Source organism: Lithobates pipiens, unplaced genomic scaffold (genome assembly GCF_037356315.1).
Source record: "Lithobates pipiens isolate NorthernLeopardFrog02 unplaced genomic scaffold, aLitPip1_a1.2 Scaffold_19, whole genome shotgun sequence".
Lineage (NCBI taxonomy): Eukaryota > Metazoa > Chordata > Amphibia > Anura > Ranidae > Lithobates > Lithobates pipiens.
The window spans coordinates 346,474,102-346,493,763 of record NW_027507764.1 but is presented as its reverse complement, the minus strand read 5'-3'; the positions used below and the strand labels follow the sequence as shown (position 1 = coordinate 346,493,763).

Sequence of the window (19,662 nt, the reverse complement as noted above, 5' to 3'; positions counted from 1 at the left end):
AAATTCATAAAAAAAAAAAAAAAAAGTGGGAATTGGGTAGTTGGTACAGTGCTTTTAATTCATCAAAGGACTTCAAAGAGCTTTGAGATGTAACCTGTTGCAATGTTTTAATGCCATATTTCGTCTATACTTTTGGGTCGGGGTGCAAATAAAAATGGGTCAGGTTCGGGTTTTTCCACAAAAGTACATGTGGAGAGAGAACCTAAGGTGTCAGAATTGGCTGGTAAAATGCAGACTGTTTTTGACTCTATGTATGTGCCGTTTGCCTAAAATTCCACTTCAAGCTGAGTCAAAGCCAGTTTCCAGTAATTTTCTACAACTGTCAGCCATTACTGCCAGACACATTTTAACTGTTTTTTTTTTTTTTTTTTTTTTCTATTGGAACAGATCAGCTTTTAACTGCCTTGTTTCTGCCTTTTCAGATATGTGCTCGACCATTTACAGTTTTTCGTTGGTGTCCAGGTGTGCGCATGCGTTTTAAGAAGACAGAGGTATGCCAGACATGTAGCAAATTGAAAAATGTCTGTCAGACCTGCCTACTAGATCTGGAGTATGGTGAGTGGCACTTTAGCAAGAAGATTGAGTGTTTATATATAATCTGAAGTTACTTACTTTGGGCATATAAAAGGAAATTATGGTTTCTGAGCATGCAAATATCATGAAAAATATAGTATTTTGATAATTGTAGGTGGTTAATACTTGTATTTAGTATATGAATTCCTATTCTTTCAAATTGGGTTATCTATACATTTTCTCTGCATTTTACATGCAGACCATACAACATAAAATTCCCACTAAAGAGCCACAGGGGCTGCCTACTTGTATGCTCATGCTGTTATGTGCTGGTATTTGTGTAAACGTATGTATTGACGTACAAACATGGATGCACATTACCTTTGTCCAGAAACGTGTCTGTATGCAAGTGTTGGCGTATAGCTGTGCACAGCCATTGGTTTTTTGTGACTAGTTGTAAGCCGCACTCGCCCATGTGTATAAAACCCTACAACTTGTCCTAACTGACACTTTTGCTGCAGTTTGGTCTGTATATAAATTTAGGGAAAAATATATAGACGTGTGAAATTAGTATTCAGTACATGAATTGCATTTTCATTACTAGGATCGACTTTTTAGAGTCAGAATACAACATTTGGCAGAGTTATTTGATTTTGTGTAGCTGCTTCCCTATTAGTTGACAATGGCATAGGGTTTTACTGTATTTTCAATAAATATTGTAAAATGTTATTCACGTACAATACAAAAAAATATATATATTCTACAGGACTGCCAATTCAAGTACGCGATGCTGGAGTTTCCCTAAAAGATGACATGCCTAGGTCTGATGTGAACAAAGAATACTACACTCAGAACATGGAGAGAGAGGTCAGTTTGAGAGACATCCTGGAAACTGGCATGTATATTTAGAACTGTGTTGTAAAAGACTGAATCAAATAGGTTAACTTATGGAAATATGCTAAAATAGTAAGGGGGGGGGGGGAAGATAGCTACAGTACTTGTGCATAACAGATAAAAATGAATACATATTATTGCAGGCATACCATGAGATTTTTATCACAGAAAACAGCATCTGCAACCCTTTGTTTATAGATGCTAAAATAGTAACTGTGCCTTAGAACCCCTAGACAGAATATCTGCATTAGACAAAGTTATGGTGTTTTCAGTGAAATTTGAGAGCGAGACCTGTTTTCTGCCCTCTTATAAAACCTTGGTTTTATTTCCTGATAGATTTCAAATTCTGATGGCAGTCGCGCAATTGGAGCTTTAGGCAAAGCCACGTCAAGCAGTGACATGCTATTAAAACTGGCTCGTACTACCCCTTACTACAAACGTAACCGTCCACATATCTGTTCGTTTTGGGTAAAAGGAGAATGTAAAAGAGGAGAGGAGTGTCCATACAGGTGAGTACAAATACCAAGCTGTTTGTTTTTAGTTTAAAAAAAAATACCTTTTCTGTTTGATTTTTTTTTTTCTTTCTTTATATATTATCTGTCATACTGCTAATGTCTAATAAACATTGCAGTATTTCAAGTCTAAGTTAATTTCCCTAAGAGTAGTGCTTAAAGACATCCTGGCGTAAGGTCGTTTTTGATATTCTTCATCCATGCTCTAATGGCATTAGCCACAGAAGTAAGAGCAATGGCTGGTTTGCAAGCTGCTCCTGCGGCCAAGTAACTCCTCTAGGTCTATCCGTCTGTCCAGCGGATCCTTGAAGGAAGCGGAGCCCTCCATGGACAGAGTAATATTTTTAGTAAGGCGTATTATCGCTGCATCCACTACCGGCATGGAATTCAGCGAATGTGTGTCTGACTCTGCCAAGGGATATCATTTATTAAGCTTGCCTAAGGAAAATGTCTTGTCTGTCTTTTTCCACTCGTCCTCGATCTCTCTAGTTTCCCACATCAAAGCAAAGGCCATCTGTTTTATTTTTATGGAAGAGAAAATATCTTTTTGTGGTGGCTCCTCTAGATCTTCCCATGCAGTAGTCTTGACTGCTTGAATGAAGGGTTGCACAAGAGAATAACTGAACCCAGAAGGGTCTGACTCGTCCGAGGGCTCTTCTGGTAATGAATCCCTGGCTGGGCGGTGGGAGGCACGGGCACTCCTATCTTGCCCACCGAGCGAGGCACACACTGCTCCAGTCCCACCATGTAAGGGCTCACATGAGGAAACGGGAACAGACTCCCCAAGACGGGCCTGAAGCCTTCCAGTAACCCGATTGGATCTAGGGTAGAAACCAGCTGCGCTGCTCATGCGCGAAATCTTAAAGGCTAATAAAATGACAGAGAAAAAAGGAAAGAGAGAGGGAAAGGGGAAAATTGTTTTGCATCCTCCTACCTTCCTGTTCACACCCCCTCTTAAAGCGGGGTTCCGCCCTCAAGTGGAACTTCTGCTGATCGGAACCCTCCCCCCCCCTCACAATTGGCACCTTTCAGGGGGGAGGGGGGTGCAGATACCTGTCAAAGACAGGTATTTACACCCACTTCCGGGCATAGACTCCCACGGGAGTCTATGCCTCTTCCTGTCCCTGCGCGCTGTCTGCTGGGACACACACGGACAATTCCTATTGCGCTGCGTGACTCGGGTATGCGCAGTAGGGAAGTGAAGCCGAAGTGCTTCACTTCCTGATTCCCTCACCTAGAATGACGGCAGCAGCCGAGAGCCGAGCGATCGATCGATCGGCCTCAGCTGCCGGCATCGCTGGACCCCACGACAGGTGAGTGTCCATTTATTAAAAGTCAGCAGCCGCAGTATTTGTAGCTGCTGACTTTTAATATTTTTTTCCACAGTGCAGTCCCGCTTTTAGAACGAAGAATGGGGAAGAAAAAAAAACTGCAGGCTGGGTCCCTGGGAAGTTTGATCCTACTGCAAATCCACCTGTGTTCACCAGACCATATACCAGCATATGAGGAAACTCTGCACAAAGATCCCAAAGGATCCACAGAAGGGGTTTCCAGTCTTAACAGCGCTGTTGGAGGCCCAAGAACAGGGACTACGCACGGGAGTGGCGAACCCCACCGAAGCTGCCAATGGCAGAGGTAGGGACATACTTCTACTCTTGACCAGTTCAAGAGGTATTGGGGGGGGGGGGGGAGAATTTTGGGGAAGGCGCTATGCCTTTAGTTACATAAGTTCGACTTTTTTCAACCTCACCTCCTATGTGTGTGATTATATGTCGGCATTACATTGTATATCCCTGTATGTTGCGGTCGTTCAGGTGCTTATCTAATCGTTTTTTTTTTTTTTTTTAACTATCGATGCTCCCCACTGAGACCACCGCCTGTGGAAGGGAATTCCACATCTTTGCCGCTCTTACAGGCACGAACCCTCTACGTCGTTTAAGGCTAAACCTCTTTTCTTATTGTAATGAGTGGCAACATGTCTTATTAAACTCCCTTTCGCAAAAAAGTTTAATCCCTATTGCAGGGTCACCAGTACAGTATTTATAAGTTGAAATCGTATCCCCTCTCAAGCGTGTCTTCTCCAGAGAGAATAAGTTCAATGCTCGCAACCTTTCCTCATAACTAATATACTCCAGACACTTTATTAGCTTTGTTGCCCTTCTTTGTACTCGCTCTATTTCTAGTACATACTTCCTGAGGACTGGTGCCCAGAACTGGACAGCATACTGCGGGTGTGGCCGGACCAGAGTCTTGTCGAGCGGGAGAATTATCATTTTATCTCTGGAGTCGATCCCCTTTTTAATGCATGCCAATATTCTGTTTTCTTTGTTAGCAGCAGCTTGGCATTGTATGCCATTGCTGATCCTATCATCTACTAGGACCCCCTGGTCCTTTTCCAGCCTTGATGAAATTTGAAATTTGAATTCGACTTTTTTTAATTAATATCAATTTAACCACTTGCAGACCGGACCATTTTGCTGGTCAAAGACCAGACCACTTTTTGCGATTCGGCACTGCGTCGCTTTAACTGACAATTGCGCGGTCGTGCAACGTGGCTCCCAAACAAAATTGATGTCCTTTTTTTCCCACAAATAGAGCTTTCTTTTGGTGGTATTTGATCACCCCTGCGGTTTTTATTTTTTGCGCTATAAACAAAAATAGAGCGACAATTTTGAAAAAAACGCATTATTTTTTACTTTTTTTTATAATAAATATCCCCCAAAAATATATAAAAAAAAATTTTTTTCCCTCAGTTTAGGCCGATACGTATTCTTCTGCATATTTTTGGTAAAAAAAATCGCAATAAGCGATTATTGATTGGTTTGCGCAAAAGTTATAGCGTTTACAAAATAGGGATAGTTTTATAGCATTTTTATTAATTTTTTTTTTTTTTTTTACTAGTAATGGCGGCGATCAGCGATTTTTATTGTGACTGCGACATTGTGGGGGACCCATCGGACATTTTTGACACCTTTTTGGGACAATTGTCATTTATACAGTAATCACTGCTATATAAATGCAGTGATTCCTGTGTAAATGACACTGGCAGTGAAGGGGTTAACCAGTGGGTGGCAGTGTAGGGGTTAAGTGTTCCTAGGGGTGTGTTACGAACTGTGGGGGGGTTGGACTTTCATTTAGTGAACACTGATCTCTGCTCCAATCACATGGAGCGGAGATCAGCGTCACTAGTTGCTAGGCAGAATGGAGAAATGCTGTTTACATGACATTTCCTCCATTCGGCCGCTCCGTGAGACGATCGCAGGGATGCCCGCGGCGATCGAGTCCGCAGGTCCCGCGACCGGACTCACGGGGGTCCCGACCAGCGCGCCGGCGTGCTCCCGATGGCAGCGCGGCATTGAATATTGGACGTACCTGTACGCCAATATGCCTGCCCGTGCCATTCTGTCGACGTACATCGTCGTGTGCTGGTCGGGAAGTGGTTAAATGAATTTATTGGCCATTATTGGCACCTTTTCAGCACAAGAAAAGCTCAAGAAAAATGCATCACTTCAAATTCTATGTATGTCGTCACACTGGTCCATTGCGCTTCTGTTGTGGTGTTAAAAATGTTGCTTTTAACATTTTTGGTTAAAAAAAAAAAACACACCAAAAATGCAACTCCCCATTGAAATGCATTGAAAACACCGCAAGAATGCATCAATAACCTACCCTTGTTAAGTTTTTGATGCGGTATTTGAGTCATATGACCTATAAAAAAAACACATAAGCACAGTAAAATTGCAGTAAAATCGCATGCGGTTTCGACACCATTATCAGCATCTGTTCTCTTGTCGGGGAAAATGCCAGTAATACCTTTTTTACAGCTGATATGTTTTGGCTGCATCTCCAATTAGTGTCACTGGTTCCTGCAAAGTGTCAGTCCTCTTTTTTTATTTTTATTTTTTTGCCGCAATATCGCAGTCCTGCTATAAGTCATTGATCTCTGCCATTACTAGTGTAAAATATGTTTGGACGTTGGTAGAACTATGGCCTCCCATTAAAAATGTGCTGCAGCAATTTATTTGTACCTAATCTGCCTGCAAAGTCCCACAAAATCTGAGTCTGCCACTGAAGTCCACCTAATGCAGGAGTTATCAGCATTGTCAGTGCTGATTTCACAAATCTGTAGCTTGCTAATCGGTGGCTGACAACACCTAAACCCATCCACTGCTTTCTGCCTTGACTGAACTGCCTCTGTTGCTGCATTGTGTGGGATTATGGAAGACACAGATGAAGGTTGGAAGGATCTGTGTTTTTACTTTGAGGCTTGAGCATTACATAGTAAATGGATTTGGGATTTGTTTGAACTGTTATACAGAAGTCATTAGTTGTACTTTACATATTTAAAAAAAAAATCAAGAAAACAGATTTCATTTTCTCACACCTTGTGTTTTTTTCTTTTGCAGGCATGAGAAACCAACAGATCCTGATGACCCTCTTGCAGATCAGAATATCAAAGACCGTTATTATGGTATTAATGACCCTGTAGCAGACAAATTATTAAAACGGGCTTCTACAATGCCCCGTCTAGACCCTCCAGAAGATAAAAGCATCACCACTCTATATGTCGGAGGCCTAGGTGATAACATCAGCGAGTCTGAGCTTAGGTAGGTGTTTCTTTCTCTGTCTTAGATTTTATGTAGCCTGGTGGTTTTCTATAACTGATAAATAAAATAATTAACTTTCTTCCCTTGCATAGAAATCACTTTTACCAATTTGGTGAAATCCGAACGATTACAGTAGTTCAGCGACAACAGTGTGCCTTTATTCAGTTTGCTACCAGGCAGTCGGCAGAAACGGCAGCAGAGAAATCCTTTAACAAGCTAATAGTTAATGGTCGTCGACTCAATGTCAAGTGGGGAAGGTGAGTGACCTTGGAATGGATGCACTAAAAAATGTAATAAAACTGTTATAGTCAATACATATTTTATTTTTAGATGTGGATTTGGGTACGGTAGAGCCTTAGAATCTTTGTTTTATTACCACTATACATATTTATTCATGTAAAATATAAATTGCCACGCTATTCAAATGATGATAAAGTGCAAAAACACATAAAATGATAAGTCAATCCAAAAAAATGTCTAAAGAAAGATTGATTAACCACTTCAATACTGGCCACTTATACACCTTCCTGCCCAGACCAGTTTTCAGCGCTGTCGCACTTTGACAATTATGCGGTCATATTACGCTGTACCCAAACACAATTTTTATCATTTGTTCCCACAAATACAGCTTTCTTTTGGTGGTATTTGATCCCCTCTGGGATTTTTATTTTCCGCTTTAACGAATAAAAAAAATTACCGAAAATTTGGGATTTTTTATTTTTTGTTTTGTTTTTTGTATAAGTAATTTTTCTCCACTGATGGGGCTGCACTGATGGGCACCGATGGTGACTAATAAATGTTACTGATGGATACCAATCAGTGATGCTCATTGTGGGCACTGATTGGCATCCATTGTGGGCACTGACTGGCATATCTGGTGGTCCTAGTGGCGTCCCTGGTGGTCCAGTGTGGGCATCCTCAGGGGAGCTGCACTGATAATCGATCAGCACAGACAGGTACTCTTTACCTAGATCAGTGTTGCGAGGTGTCAGAATGACACCCCGCAACAACGATCCCCTCCATGCATGCCCCAGCGGCTTGATATCCTGCCGGATGTCATATGATGTCCAGTCAGGATATTGAAACCACGTTGCCGTCATCATTTTGCTATATGGCGGGCGGCAAGTGGTTAAAGTCTTTAAAATTGTGTCCAAAGGATAATGAACGACCACATGGGTGTATGGTTGTTCATTATCCTTTTGGACATGATTTTTAAAGCCATTATCACTTATCTATCTTTGGACATTTTTTGGATTGACTTGTCATTTTATGTGTTTTTGCTATTTAATATCGCTTGCATAGTGTGGCAATTTGTTTTATGTTTTTTTTACATATACTGTTCTGTTGTGTGATTGCCAGCTGCTTTTTTGTCATTTACATTTATTGTTTTCACCTGCGCAATATGAACTATCCTATTTGTACACCAATTAAAATTGTTTTCAGTAACAAATAATTTTAATATGAACACATTCCTTAAGGGTCTTGGTTAAGCATAGTTAATGCTCTTAACACAAAATTGCTAATTTAGGTTTAAATGGAGTAGCCTTAACGTGATTGTAAATAATCGCCTTGTAAAACAACCCATTCAGTTTAAAATTAAAGGCCAAAACATATTTGTAGGATTAAAAAAAAAAAAAGCTGCATAAGACCCCTTTTACACTGGGGTGTTTTTCAGACGCTATTGCATTTAAAAAAAGTGCCTGACTCTCGTTTACTATGCGATTTACTATGTTTAGCTGACAGCTACTTTGTACACAAAAGTTGAGTTAGCTTGTTATAAAAGAAAAGGTACAGAGCTATTAGATAATCAGAGGCTACAAGCCTCGGTAACAGACTAATCATGTCAGTTTAGAAAGTAATTCGCTCATGTTTTGAAGACTACGTTATGCATTTACTATGTATCTGGCAAAACTTTGAATACATTTTTTTTTTTTATCAATAGCAAAAGAGCCTGAAAGAAGCGTCATCTGCAATCCCAATGTGAAAGCCAGGGTCGTCGCAAAAAGTCCTGCAAGCAGCTTCTTTGCAGCACTGCATGCAGGACTTTTTGACGCCTTGCCAGTGCAGCGCCTCAGTGTGAAATCGCTCAGGCTTTCACATTGGGATTATAGGTGAGGCTTTTTTCAGGCACTTATTATTTTTATTTTATTTTTTTTAAACGCTAAAGCGCCTGATAAATGCCCCAGTGTGAAAGGGGTCTAATAGCTGTCAGAGGAGAAGCAGCAGTACACTGAGCTTTCCAGTGAATGGCTACGTGCAGTGGGGGCGTGTAGGGACAAGTCTGATTATTGGAGGCGAGTACACAGAGTTCCCAGCATAGCTAGAGAACTGATCATGGCGTGCTCTCATGCCTCGTGTCCTCAGTTTTTAACCACTTGCTTACTGGGCACTTAAACCCCCCTCATGCCCAGACCAATTTTCAGCTTTGAGCGCTGATGCACTTTGAATGACAATTGCGCGGGCATACAACACTACCCAAATGAAATTTTTATCATTTTTTTTCCCACAAATAGAGCTTTCTTTTGGTGGTATTTAATTACAGCTGGGAGTTTTTTTTTTGCTAAACAAACAAAAAAAGATGTAAAAAAAAAAAAAAAAAATCATGTTTAATACCTAGTTTGTTATAAAATTTTGCAAACGGGTCATTTTTCTCCTTCATTGAAGTGCGCTGATGAGGCGGCACTTATGGGCTGCACTGATGAGCTGCATTAGTGGGCACTGATAGGCTGCATTGGTGGGCACTGATAGGCTGCACTGATAGGCATAGATAAGGCGGCACTGATGGGCAAAGATGGCACGGATGGGTGGCACTAAGGGGCACTGATGGGTACCACTGATAGATCGGACTGATGGGCACTGATAGGTGGCTCTGATGGGCGGCACTGATGGGCACTGGTAGATGACACTGATGGGCACGGATATGTGGCACTGGGGTGCAGCACCTTTGTTGAGGCAGATTGTGGGCACTGCTGGGTGGCACTGTGGGCACTGCTGGGTGGCACTGACAGGGGGCACTTATTTTTTAATGTTTAGTGATGAGGATGCAGGTGGGCACTGGCAGGGGGCAGGTGGGCACTGGCAGGGCTGGCCGTGATCGGCACTGATGTCCCGATCACGGCCGCCGGTGATCGGCTTCTTTTTTTTTTCTCCTCGAGCTGTCAGCGCGAGGAGGAATAATAGCCGATTACCGACTCCGTTATATCACATGATCAGCTGTCATTGGCTGACAGCTGATCACGTGATAAGGGGTCGGGATCGACCCCCTTGCTCGGGGTAAGGTGATCAGGCGAGTCTCATAGACTCGCCGATCACAGGGCACGCAGGCCGCTCGTGCACGGGACGACGTCAATAGACGTAGTCCCGGCAAAGGAGATCCACGCTGTAGCCGTCATTCGGCTATAGCGCAGGTCTCAAGTGGTTAAATAGGAAAGCAAGGGGACTAGCAGGAATACCAAGGATTTCACATAAAGGAAGCAATACAAAGAGAATAGGGCACTTTCTCATACAAGTACATGGTACAGTGGGCGCATATCTTGAATATATGAAGTGTTGGGGTAACAAATGCTTGAACATCTTGAAAGGAAAGATTCCAGTATTAAAGTAAAGTTTAATGTGTGTTTGTGTTTTTTGTTTTTTTTTATATTAAACCAAGGCCAGTCAGTTCAGTGGGAAATGCATCAGAATGCATAGCCTGCTATATCCATTTTGACATGCTGCCGCAAAATACCTTTGTTTCAGTAGGACTTTAAATTGTTGGCAAAATCTTTCATGGTAAATACATTTTTAAAAATGTAACACTAACTTGTCCACAAAAAACAAAGTGATATCATTTTATTAATATGTGGAGGAGATTATAAATGTGTTTTTACATCATGAGCCACTTTAGAATAAAAATACTGACAATGTAACATGTTTTCAAAGTTAACAGAGATTAGTTTTGGTCAAAGGGATAGGTAATTTAGAAGTTGAGTATACCAATTCTAAATTGTTTTAAAAGTCCAGTACATTTCATGTGCAGTGCCTCTGCCCCCCTCCCCTTTAACACGGGCTGTGGAAAAAATTAAACCTTATTTGTGGACTCCAGTAATTCATATTTACCGTATATACTCGAGTATAGGCCGACCCGAGTATAAGCCGAGGCCCCCAATTTACCCCCAAAAAACTGGGAAACCTATTGACTCGTGTATAAGCCGAGGGTGAGATATGCCTGTCCATCCCTGTGTGTGTCCGTCCATCCCTCTGTGTCCGTCCATCCCTCTGTGTCCGTCCATCCCTGTGTGTCCGTCCATCCCTGTGTGTGTGTCCATCCATCCATCCCTGTGTGTGTGTCCATCCATCCATCCCTGTGTGTGTGTCCATCCATCCATCCATCCCTGTGTGTGTGTGTGTGTGTGTGTGTGTGTCCATCCATCCATCCATCCCTGTGTGTGTGTGTGTCCATCCATCCATCCATCCCTGTGTGTGTGTGTGTGTCCATCCATCCATCCATCCCTGTGTGTGTGTCCATCCATCCATCCATCCATCCCTGTGTGTGTGTGTGTGTCCGTGCAGCCTTGTGTGTCCAGCCTACCTGTCCCGAGCCTCCGTCCGGTCCCGTCCCGAGCCTCCGTGTCGTCCCGTCCCGAGCCTCCGTGTCGTCCCGTCCCGAGCCTCCGTGTCGTCCCATGCCAGGATCGCCGCTCTTCGTCGGCGCCCTGGCGGCCATTCCCCTGTTCAAAAGCCCCGCCTCCGCCTGTGATAGGCGGAACACTCAATTTCCCAGCAGTCAGTGTTCCCCCTATCACGGACATCGGCTCATCCGAGGATGAGCCGATGTCCGTGATAGGCGGAACACTGACTGCTGGGAAATTGAGTGTTCCGCCTATCACAGGCGGAGGCCGAGGCGGAGGCGCGGCTTTTGAAAGGTAGAATGGCCGCTGTCTGTCTGCTCGACACGCTGTTCGGGCAGTCAGACAGCGGTGACTCGAGTATAAGCCGAGGGGGGCACTTTCAGCCTCAAAAAAGAGGCTGAAAATCTCGGCTTATACTCGAGTATATACGGTAAGCGGTATTAAACCCAAAAGCTAACATATTGCAGTTTACAATTTTTTTTTTTTTTTTTTCTTAGATGTGATGGCTACATTCATTTTTTTATTTTTTTTACCTGCTGATATCGCCAGTATGTCGATCAATAGAAGAGGCTTTTCTGCAGATCTAGCAGTTAGATGGTTATGGCAAACTATTTACCACTGTTGGGTGCTTATAATGAACAGCTTTTAGTTATTTTATGTAAAACTTTTATCCTAAAGGAACAAGATTATTTGCTGTAACTGGTTAAAAGGTGTTATCTAGAGTTCAACTTCAATTTCTTAGTGTATCTAAATCTGCTAATGCATCTAACGCCCCCCTCCCCCCCCCCCCCCCAGATTAACAATACTGCTGTCCAAAGGTTCCCTTGTGCTCCTTTGTCTAGAGTGGAGGCACTGTAATACAGCAGATTTGTTACTGACCAGATCATTAGGTGAAGAGAGGAAACGAATGCAACCATCACATCTAATTGATAAGCTGCAATATATTACAGTTTTGGGTTTAACAACACGTTAAGTTTGCATGGCAATCCATCAACAGCTGGTTCAAGCATCCTGGTTTTGGTTAAAGTCACACGTTCTGATTTCCTTTGTTTGTTATTGTAGATCTCAGGCTGCCCGAGGCAAAGAGCGAGAACGAGAAGGCGTTACGGATTCTGGATTGAAACTTGAACCTGTCCCTGGTCTCCCTGGAGGTACAATTTTTGATTTTGATCAAAATCTTGTCAGTATGTTTTTTTCCTGTTGGATCATTTTATGCTTTTTGTAGGGAATTGAGTAAACAGTACTGCTGGGGATACTTAGAAAAGATCTAGTGGCTTTTCCCTTGCAGTCTATATAGAGCACATGTAAGGTTGACAGTATCATACTCAACATAAGAACATTGGTTTTCAAAGAAGATTATTGTGTGGTTGTCTAATGGAGTAAATACACATGACAGGGTTAGTGCCACAACTGCACACAGGCTGGAGAGAGAGCGCTATGAGAGCTATAATTTGCAGAACGGAATGAGAACAAGAGATCTTGATTTCTTAGAACTGATTTGTTAGCAACACAAATGATTTGTTGTGGGATATCTGCGCAGTAAAATCTCAGTATAGGTAATGTAAGGAGTTGGTGCAGGGCACTTCAAGCATAGAGGGTAGGTATCTATGTTTAGGGAGTGTCACAGTTGAGGAAGGTGGTCCGGTGTCTCCCTTCATCGAATTTTGGGCTGAATTTGTACCTGAAACTGATCAAAAGATGCAATTTGCACCGGAGCCGCTGCATGTTTGACCCGGTCACAATCTCCTGCTATGCGAATTGGATGGGGAGAAAATTCGCAATAGTGTGAATCCATAAAAAGTTAAACTCCAAGATGCTTCCAGTGCCTTGCATTAGAACCACTGAAAACTAGTGTACTGCAGTAACATGCTTCTGTTTACTACAGCACACGTGTGGGTTTTTTTTTTTTCTGTCACAAATATATATGAACATCTCCTTCTCAGGAATTAAAGATATCTCGGCCACCAGATCAGTATTACTGCAATTGTACAAAGTTTCCTGTAACAAAATAGTTTTTTTGTTTTGTTTAGTTTTTTTAAGTAAATACCGCTTTGGTGACTAATGCAGCCGACCGTTGGCTTGCTCTCTTCACCCCTGTTCTTCTCAGACCTTTATATCCAGTATAAAAACTTTTTCAGGAAAGTTGATCTCAGTCCCCTCTCGTCTACTTGACATTTTCCGGGATTATTTCTCATGCTTGTACAACTGTCCCCCATCCACATGACGATACCTTGGCATCTTTTCACGATCGCTTGCATGATTACATTCTTGATACAGCTTTGCCAATGCTCGATGCGGACGCTAGACTCGCTGGATGACCCCCTTTTCTGTAGAGGAGCTATTCGCTGCTTTTTCGGCTATCCCTGTGGGTAAATGCCTGGGTCAGGATGGCTTTTCATCCAAGTTCTATATGACTTTTAGGGATACTCTTAGCTCCGTTTTCTATTGGGGGGGGGGGGGGGGGGCCTCATGATTCTGGTTGAGGTGTATGTTTTTATTTTCCTTGCGTGCCTCCCTCAGTTCTACAGCAACTGCACTTATAGTACACAGTGGTTTTGCCTTTAGTAAATAAAACCCCATTGCATCGAATTCTCACAATCTGCTTTTAACCCCATAGGCCATGTACAAGCAGCTTTATTCACTTGGCAGGTGTAAAAGGGGTTATAATTCATTCCACAGCTACAAAGCATTTGCAGGCATGTGTGCACCCCCTGCCGCTGCCTCTACAGCTGAAGGGGGTAGTGGTTGAGGGGTGGTAAAACCGCAGCTCAACAGCAATGTTTTACTGCCCCCAACTTCACGTGTGAACGAGCACTAATGGTATAGCCAGTCGAGGTTCTCTAAAAATCACCACCCAGCCACAGTCTCGCCAGACCGGTGTTCCTGGTTTTTGACCAGATTTCTGCCTGTTGCCTGGGCCAATCCTTTATTCATATGCTGACCATATCTTTGCCTGTGCCTGAACTGACCCATCTACGTGTTCCGACAGACTGTTCCTGTGTGACACCAGTCTTGGCCATCCCCTGCAGACAACTGCACTTATGGAACCACAGGAACTCATTTGTTCTTCCCTTCTGTAGCCTCCTGTACTTCCTGATGAGAAACAAAAGGAAAGTTGTGCATTCAGAGCCTTTCTGCTCTTGTATCAGCTTAGGAAAGTGGGTGAACTTTGGCTATTTGGAGGCTTGCCTACTCAGGTGTGTCCCAGTAGTGATTAAATGGCATCAAAGGAAAGCTCTGTTTGCGTGGAAAAAAAATGATAAAAATGAAATTTGCATACAGAGTTGTATGACTGAGCAATTGCCAGTTAAAGTAGCACAGTGGTGAATAGCAAATAATGCCCTGGTCGAGAAGGGGGTAAAACCTTTTGGAGGTCAAGTGGTTAAGAATGGTTATAGTTAGGGTTTTCTTCCACTGTAACCCTGCTTCATAGTGTTTGATACATCCCCTCTGTTCTCACTTTATTTGCCAATAGTTATTTGGTTGAGGCTCGGTTTATATATATGAATGGGATGCGATTTGAACCGCATCTGATTCACGTGGCCTGTGAAAAGATTTCCTTTGAAGCTGTTCACAAAACGCGGAGAGTCCTGTGCGTTTTGTGAACACTAAATTGCAGTTCAGGTACAAATTCCAGGGTCATTGAGTTCTATGGGAATGCTTCTGAATCGCACATGTTGAGGATTTCAGCACCGATTGGTCTCCTACTACAGGAGATGATGCCCTTTACTATGTATTGGCCAGCACTAAAATCACAGCTGTGACAAAAGTCCAGTCCTGAGCCTTGCAAATTCGCATCAAAAACGCACCAGAACTGCTGAACAGTTGTTGTTTTTTTTTTTTTTTTTTTATTCAATGTGAAAACTGACATAACCCAGCCTTGCAGATCTACTTTGGTTTTATTTATACTGTAAATATTTGTTTTATCTACAGCTTTGCCACCTCCACCAACAGAAGAGGAAGCCACTGCTAATTACTTTAATCTTCCTCCAAATGGATCTCCTGCTTTAGTTAACATAGCACTGCCTCCTCCTGGCTTAACTGGACCACCTCCAGGTAATAATGTTTTTTTTTTTTTTGGCTGCTTCTATTTCAGTATGAGCCAAAAACCCATCAGTGATTTTAATAACTTGTTTGGTAAAGTAAGACAAGCTTTAGGTTAATATGCGTTTATAAGGTTTTTGTTAACAGTTTTAAGAGTAGAAAATGCTGCTTTAGTCATTATGGATTGACAGCACAGTTTGTTTTTTTTTTTTTTTTTTTTTTTTTTTTTTGTGGACAGATTTGTCAACCCTACTTAGTATACTTGGCTGAAGTACTGAACCACTCCTACACTTGAATATCCATAAGCATAAAGGCTAATCATTCTGTAGTCCACGATGAGAACAAGGAGGACTCTTTTAAAGTGATATTTAAAGTCTTGTTTGTTTTCAATTTTAAATATAGCTGATCCCAAGCAGAGCCGTTGCTTTGGGTTCCCATTCAGACACGAGCCACGGCTCAGCCCTAGTCACCCCCCGCTGCTTTCTCAGCCAATGAGGAGGGAGAGTCCCGGGGACAGCCGAGACTCTCGTAAAAGATCGCTGGATCGGGGCTCAGGTAAGTATTAGGGGGGCTGCTGCACACAGAAGATTTTTTAATCTTGATGCATAAAACCTTCTGCCTTTTTAGAACAGCTTTAAGCTAACACAGTGGTGATGACATCAGACAACTCTGAATTTCTCAGTAATAAAATTATATAATATTATTTTTTATTGCACAGGTTTAACAAAATTCTTCCTGTGGTATATTTGGCAAACCAAAAGGGAGCAAATAAGAGAAGATAAAGTGATTGTAAAGGCTTGTTTTAAAAATAAAATAACAAGCTTGTTATACTTGCCTTCTCTGTGCAATTGGTTTTGCACAGAACAGCCTGGATGCTCCTCTTCTCAGGCCCTTCTTTGCTGCTACTGGCCCCTCCCTCCTTTGAGTGCCCCTTAGCCAGCAGCTTGCTACAGGGGGCACCCAAGCCGAGTCAGAGCTCTGTGTATCCATTCAGACACGGAGCCCAGGCCTGCCCCCACCCCCCTCTCCCCTGACTGGCTGACTGATTTTGATTGACAGCAGCGGGAACCAATGGTTCCACTGCTCTCTCACAGCCAATCAAGAGGAGTGTCCTGGATGGCTGAGGGGATCGTGGACATCGCTGGAGAGATGAGGGGCTCAGGTAGATAATTAGAGGGGTTCTGGGGGGGGGGGGGTGGTGGGGCTGCTACACATAGGTTTTTTTTTATTTTAATGCATAGAATTCATTAAAATAATAAAACCTTTATATACAATTTAACATAAATTTGTGTTAACATTTTGAGTGTCGTCCATATTTAAGGTACACCTTAGTCAAAAAAATTAAATGCACTGATTCGGGAGACACGACATAAGCTTTTTTGATCCTTTTATTCTTCTTCTGAACCCAGCTTCCCCACTAACTACATACCCATGGCTGTTAGCCCTGGATCTAAGCCCACAAAGGTGCATGTCATTCTCTTCTGCTTTACTCATTGCCCTCTTGGTGCTTTTTGCTATCTCACACACCACACATTTGTACATGAGTGGGCAGTTGCACAGGTTTATAGGAGCAGAGGCTGCCGATAAGCTTGCAGTCTGTCACTAACATTTACAACACTTTCATGAAGAATCGTTCTTGCCAAACCAATCTATTAACCTTCTATGAGGAGGTGAGTTGCCATAAAGGAATGCCCGTAGACATGGGGTATCTGGATTTTGCAAAAGCATTTGACAGTTCCCCATAAACGTTTACTGTAGAAAATGAGGTCCGTTGTCATGGACCATAGGGTGAGTACATGGATTGAAAACTGGCTACAAGGGTGAGTTCAGAGGGTGGTGATAAATGGGGAGTACTCGGAATGGTCAGCGGTGGATAGTGGGGTCCCCCAGAGTTCTGTGCTGGGACCAATCCTAATTAATTTGTTCATAAACGACCTGGAGGATGGGGTAAACAGTTCAATCTCTGTATTTGCGGAGGATACTAAGCTAAGCAGGGCAATAACTTTTCTGCAGGATGTGGGAACCTTGCAAAAAGATCTGAACAAATGAATGGGGTGGACAACTACATGGCAAATGAGGTTCATTGTAGAAAAATGTAAAATAATGCATTTGGGTGGCAAAAATATGAATGCAATCTATACACTGAGGGGGGAGAACCTCTGGGGGTATTTGGGATGGAAAGGGACCTGGGGGTCCTAGTAGATGAAGCAAACAGAATATTGGCATGCATTGAAAACGAGATCAACACCAGAGATAAAACGTTAATTCTCCCACTCTACTAGTCTCTGGTCAGGCCACACCTAGAGTATGCTGTCCAGTTCTGGGCACCAGTCCTCAGGAAGGATGTACTGGAAATGGAGCGAGTACAAAGAAGGGCAACTAAGCTAATAAAGGGTCTGGAGGATATTAGTTATGAGGAAAGGTTGTGAGCACTGAACTTATTCTCTCTGGAGAAGAGACGCTTGAGAGGGGATATGATTTCAATATACAAATACCATACTGGTCACCCCACAATAGGGATAAACTTTTTCGCAGAAGGGAGTTTAACAAGACACATGTCCATTCATTAAAATTAAAAGAAAAGAGGTTTAACATTAAACTACGTAGAGGGTTCTTTACTGTAAGAGCGGTAAGGATGTGGAATTTCTTTCCACAGGTGGTGGTCTCAGCAGGGAGCATCGATAGTTTCAAGAAACTATTAGATAAGCACCTGAACGACCACAACATACAGGGATATATAATGTAATACTGACATGTAATCACACACATAGGTTGGACTTATGGACTTGTCTTTTTTCAACCTCCCCTACTATGTAACTATGTAACACAGGCTTTGTTTTTCATCGTCTTTTTTTTTTTCCTGTTCACCCCTGCTGTTATGTTTGTTTCCCTTAACAGACCTGGCTGTGCAGAAAAAGTGAGAGAACACATGCGCCAACTAAGTATAGCTTTATACACTTTAATGAGGTGAAGCGAGTATTACTCGCACATTGTAAATGGTCATAGGCATAATAAAAATTATGGCATTGCATATCGGCTGTCTTAACATGGGGGGAAGAAAGAGAAGTGGCGCACATCAATAGAAGCTCTGATGAACAGGCTGTCTGCTGGCGGTCGGGTGGTCCAGTGGGAACAGACACTTCCTGGTTCCATGGTACGCACTTTCGCACTGGCGTGACGTCACTTCCTGGATATAGCGCTGATACGTCGGAGACACGTTTGTAGAGCATGTGCTCCTGCAGGCTGTTGGGACGCCATTTTGGTAAAAGGCTTAAATAGACACAACTGCGTGGCAACCTGTGAAGAGGTCCCGCCCCTGCATATGTGTATTTGATGGGTTCTACTGATAACACCCGAAAATTCTATCCAACATAATGGCTGAATGCAGCAATGGGGACACTTAAAGTGGTTGTATACTTTTTTTTTTTTTTTTTTTTTCACTTTTACTTACAGGTAAGCCTATAATGAGGCTTACCTGTAGGTAAAAGAATATCTCCTAAACCTGTGTGGTTTAGGAGATATTCCCCTGGCAATGAGCCACTGATTTCAGCGGTGCATGCGCACAGGGGTTGCTCGGCTGGAAGCCCGGCAGACCCCGGTTCCTGCCGGAAAGAAATGTCCCGCACGCATGCGCGGGAGTGACGATATCGCCGTTTCGGCCACTCACAGTGCCGGAGCCGCGATATCCGGTACACACGCCGAGGGAACATGTCAGCTCCCTCTACGTGTATCGGGCGAGATGTCGGGGGGCCTCGTTCTAAGGTAAGTATTTCATAATGAGCCAGCATGCGGTACATACTAGCTCATTATGCCTTTTCCCTTGCAGGTATGAAAAAAAATAAAAAATTCAGTGGATTTACTACCGCTTTAACAAAAACCATGCATAAAACGTATCTTTAGATTAAAAATCCAAGCAAAGAATATCTCTCTATCTCTCTATCTCTCTCTTGAAATTCTAAATGTATTATATTTGCTGTGTAGATGGAAAAGTGGTATACTGCATAATGATATTGTATCATGCAGTATACCACTTTTTCCATCCACACAGCAATTTAATATATTTACAATATCATCAAGATGTTTTCTATATTTTTTTATTTTCTATATACTTTTATCCATATTTTTTTTTTTTCTCATTCTTTTTTTGTATTTTTAATCCAAAGATATTATTTTTTTATGCATTGTTTTTAAGTTTCCCCATTTCTGCATTGAGCCATTGTGTTGGCTAGAATTTTCCTGTATTATCAGTAGAGCCCACCATATGTGCATATACAGGGGCGGGACCTCTTAGCAGGCCCCTACCCCGGTCGTGTCTATGTAAGCTCTTTTCCAAAATGGCACCCCCAGGGCCTGAAGAATTAGCAAACTGCTCCGCAAACACGTAGCCGATGTATCCACGCCACATCCAGGAAGTGACATCATGCCAGCCGACAGTGTGTTCCATGAAACCAGGAAGTGCCTGTCGCCGCAAATGGCCTGTCC

The 19,662-nt window shown here is 42.7% G+C and overlaps 1 protein-coding gene across 1 annotated transcript in view; it reads left to right on the top strand.

Moving 5' to 3' along the window:
- The window catches only part of RBM22 (RNA binding motif protein 22), a 29,913-nt gene that overhangs the window by 9,272 nt on the left and 979 nt on the right, over positions 1-19,662 (top strand). Inside the window, exons 4-10 of the mRNA XM_077492150.1 lie at positions 423-555; positions 1,280-1,380; positions 1,744-1,916; positions 6,326-6,526; positions 6,619-6,783; positions 12,199-12,287; positions 15,070-15,192. Of these exons, the coding sequence (XP_077348276.1) occupies positions 423-555; positions 1,280-1,380; positions 1,744-1,916; positions 6,326-6,526; positions 6,619-6,783; positions 12,199-12,287; positions 15,070-15,192 (985 nt within the window). The remainder of the gene's footprint in view (positions 1-422; positions 556-1,279; positions 1,381-1,743; positions 1,917-6,325; positions 6,527-6,618; positions 6,784-12,198; positions 12,288-15,069; positions 15,193-19,662) is intronic.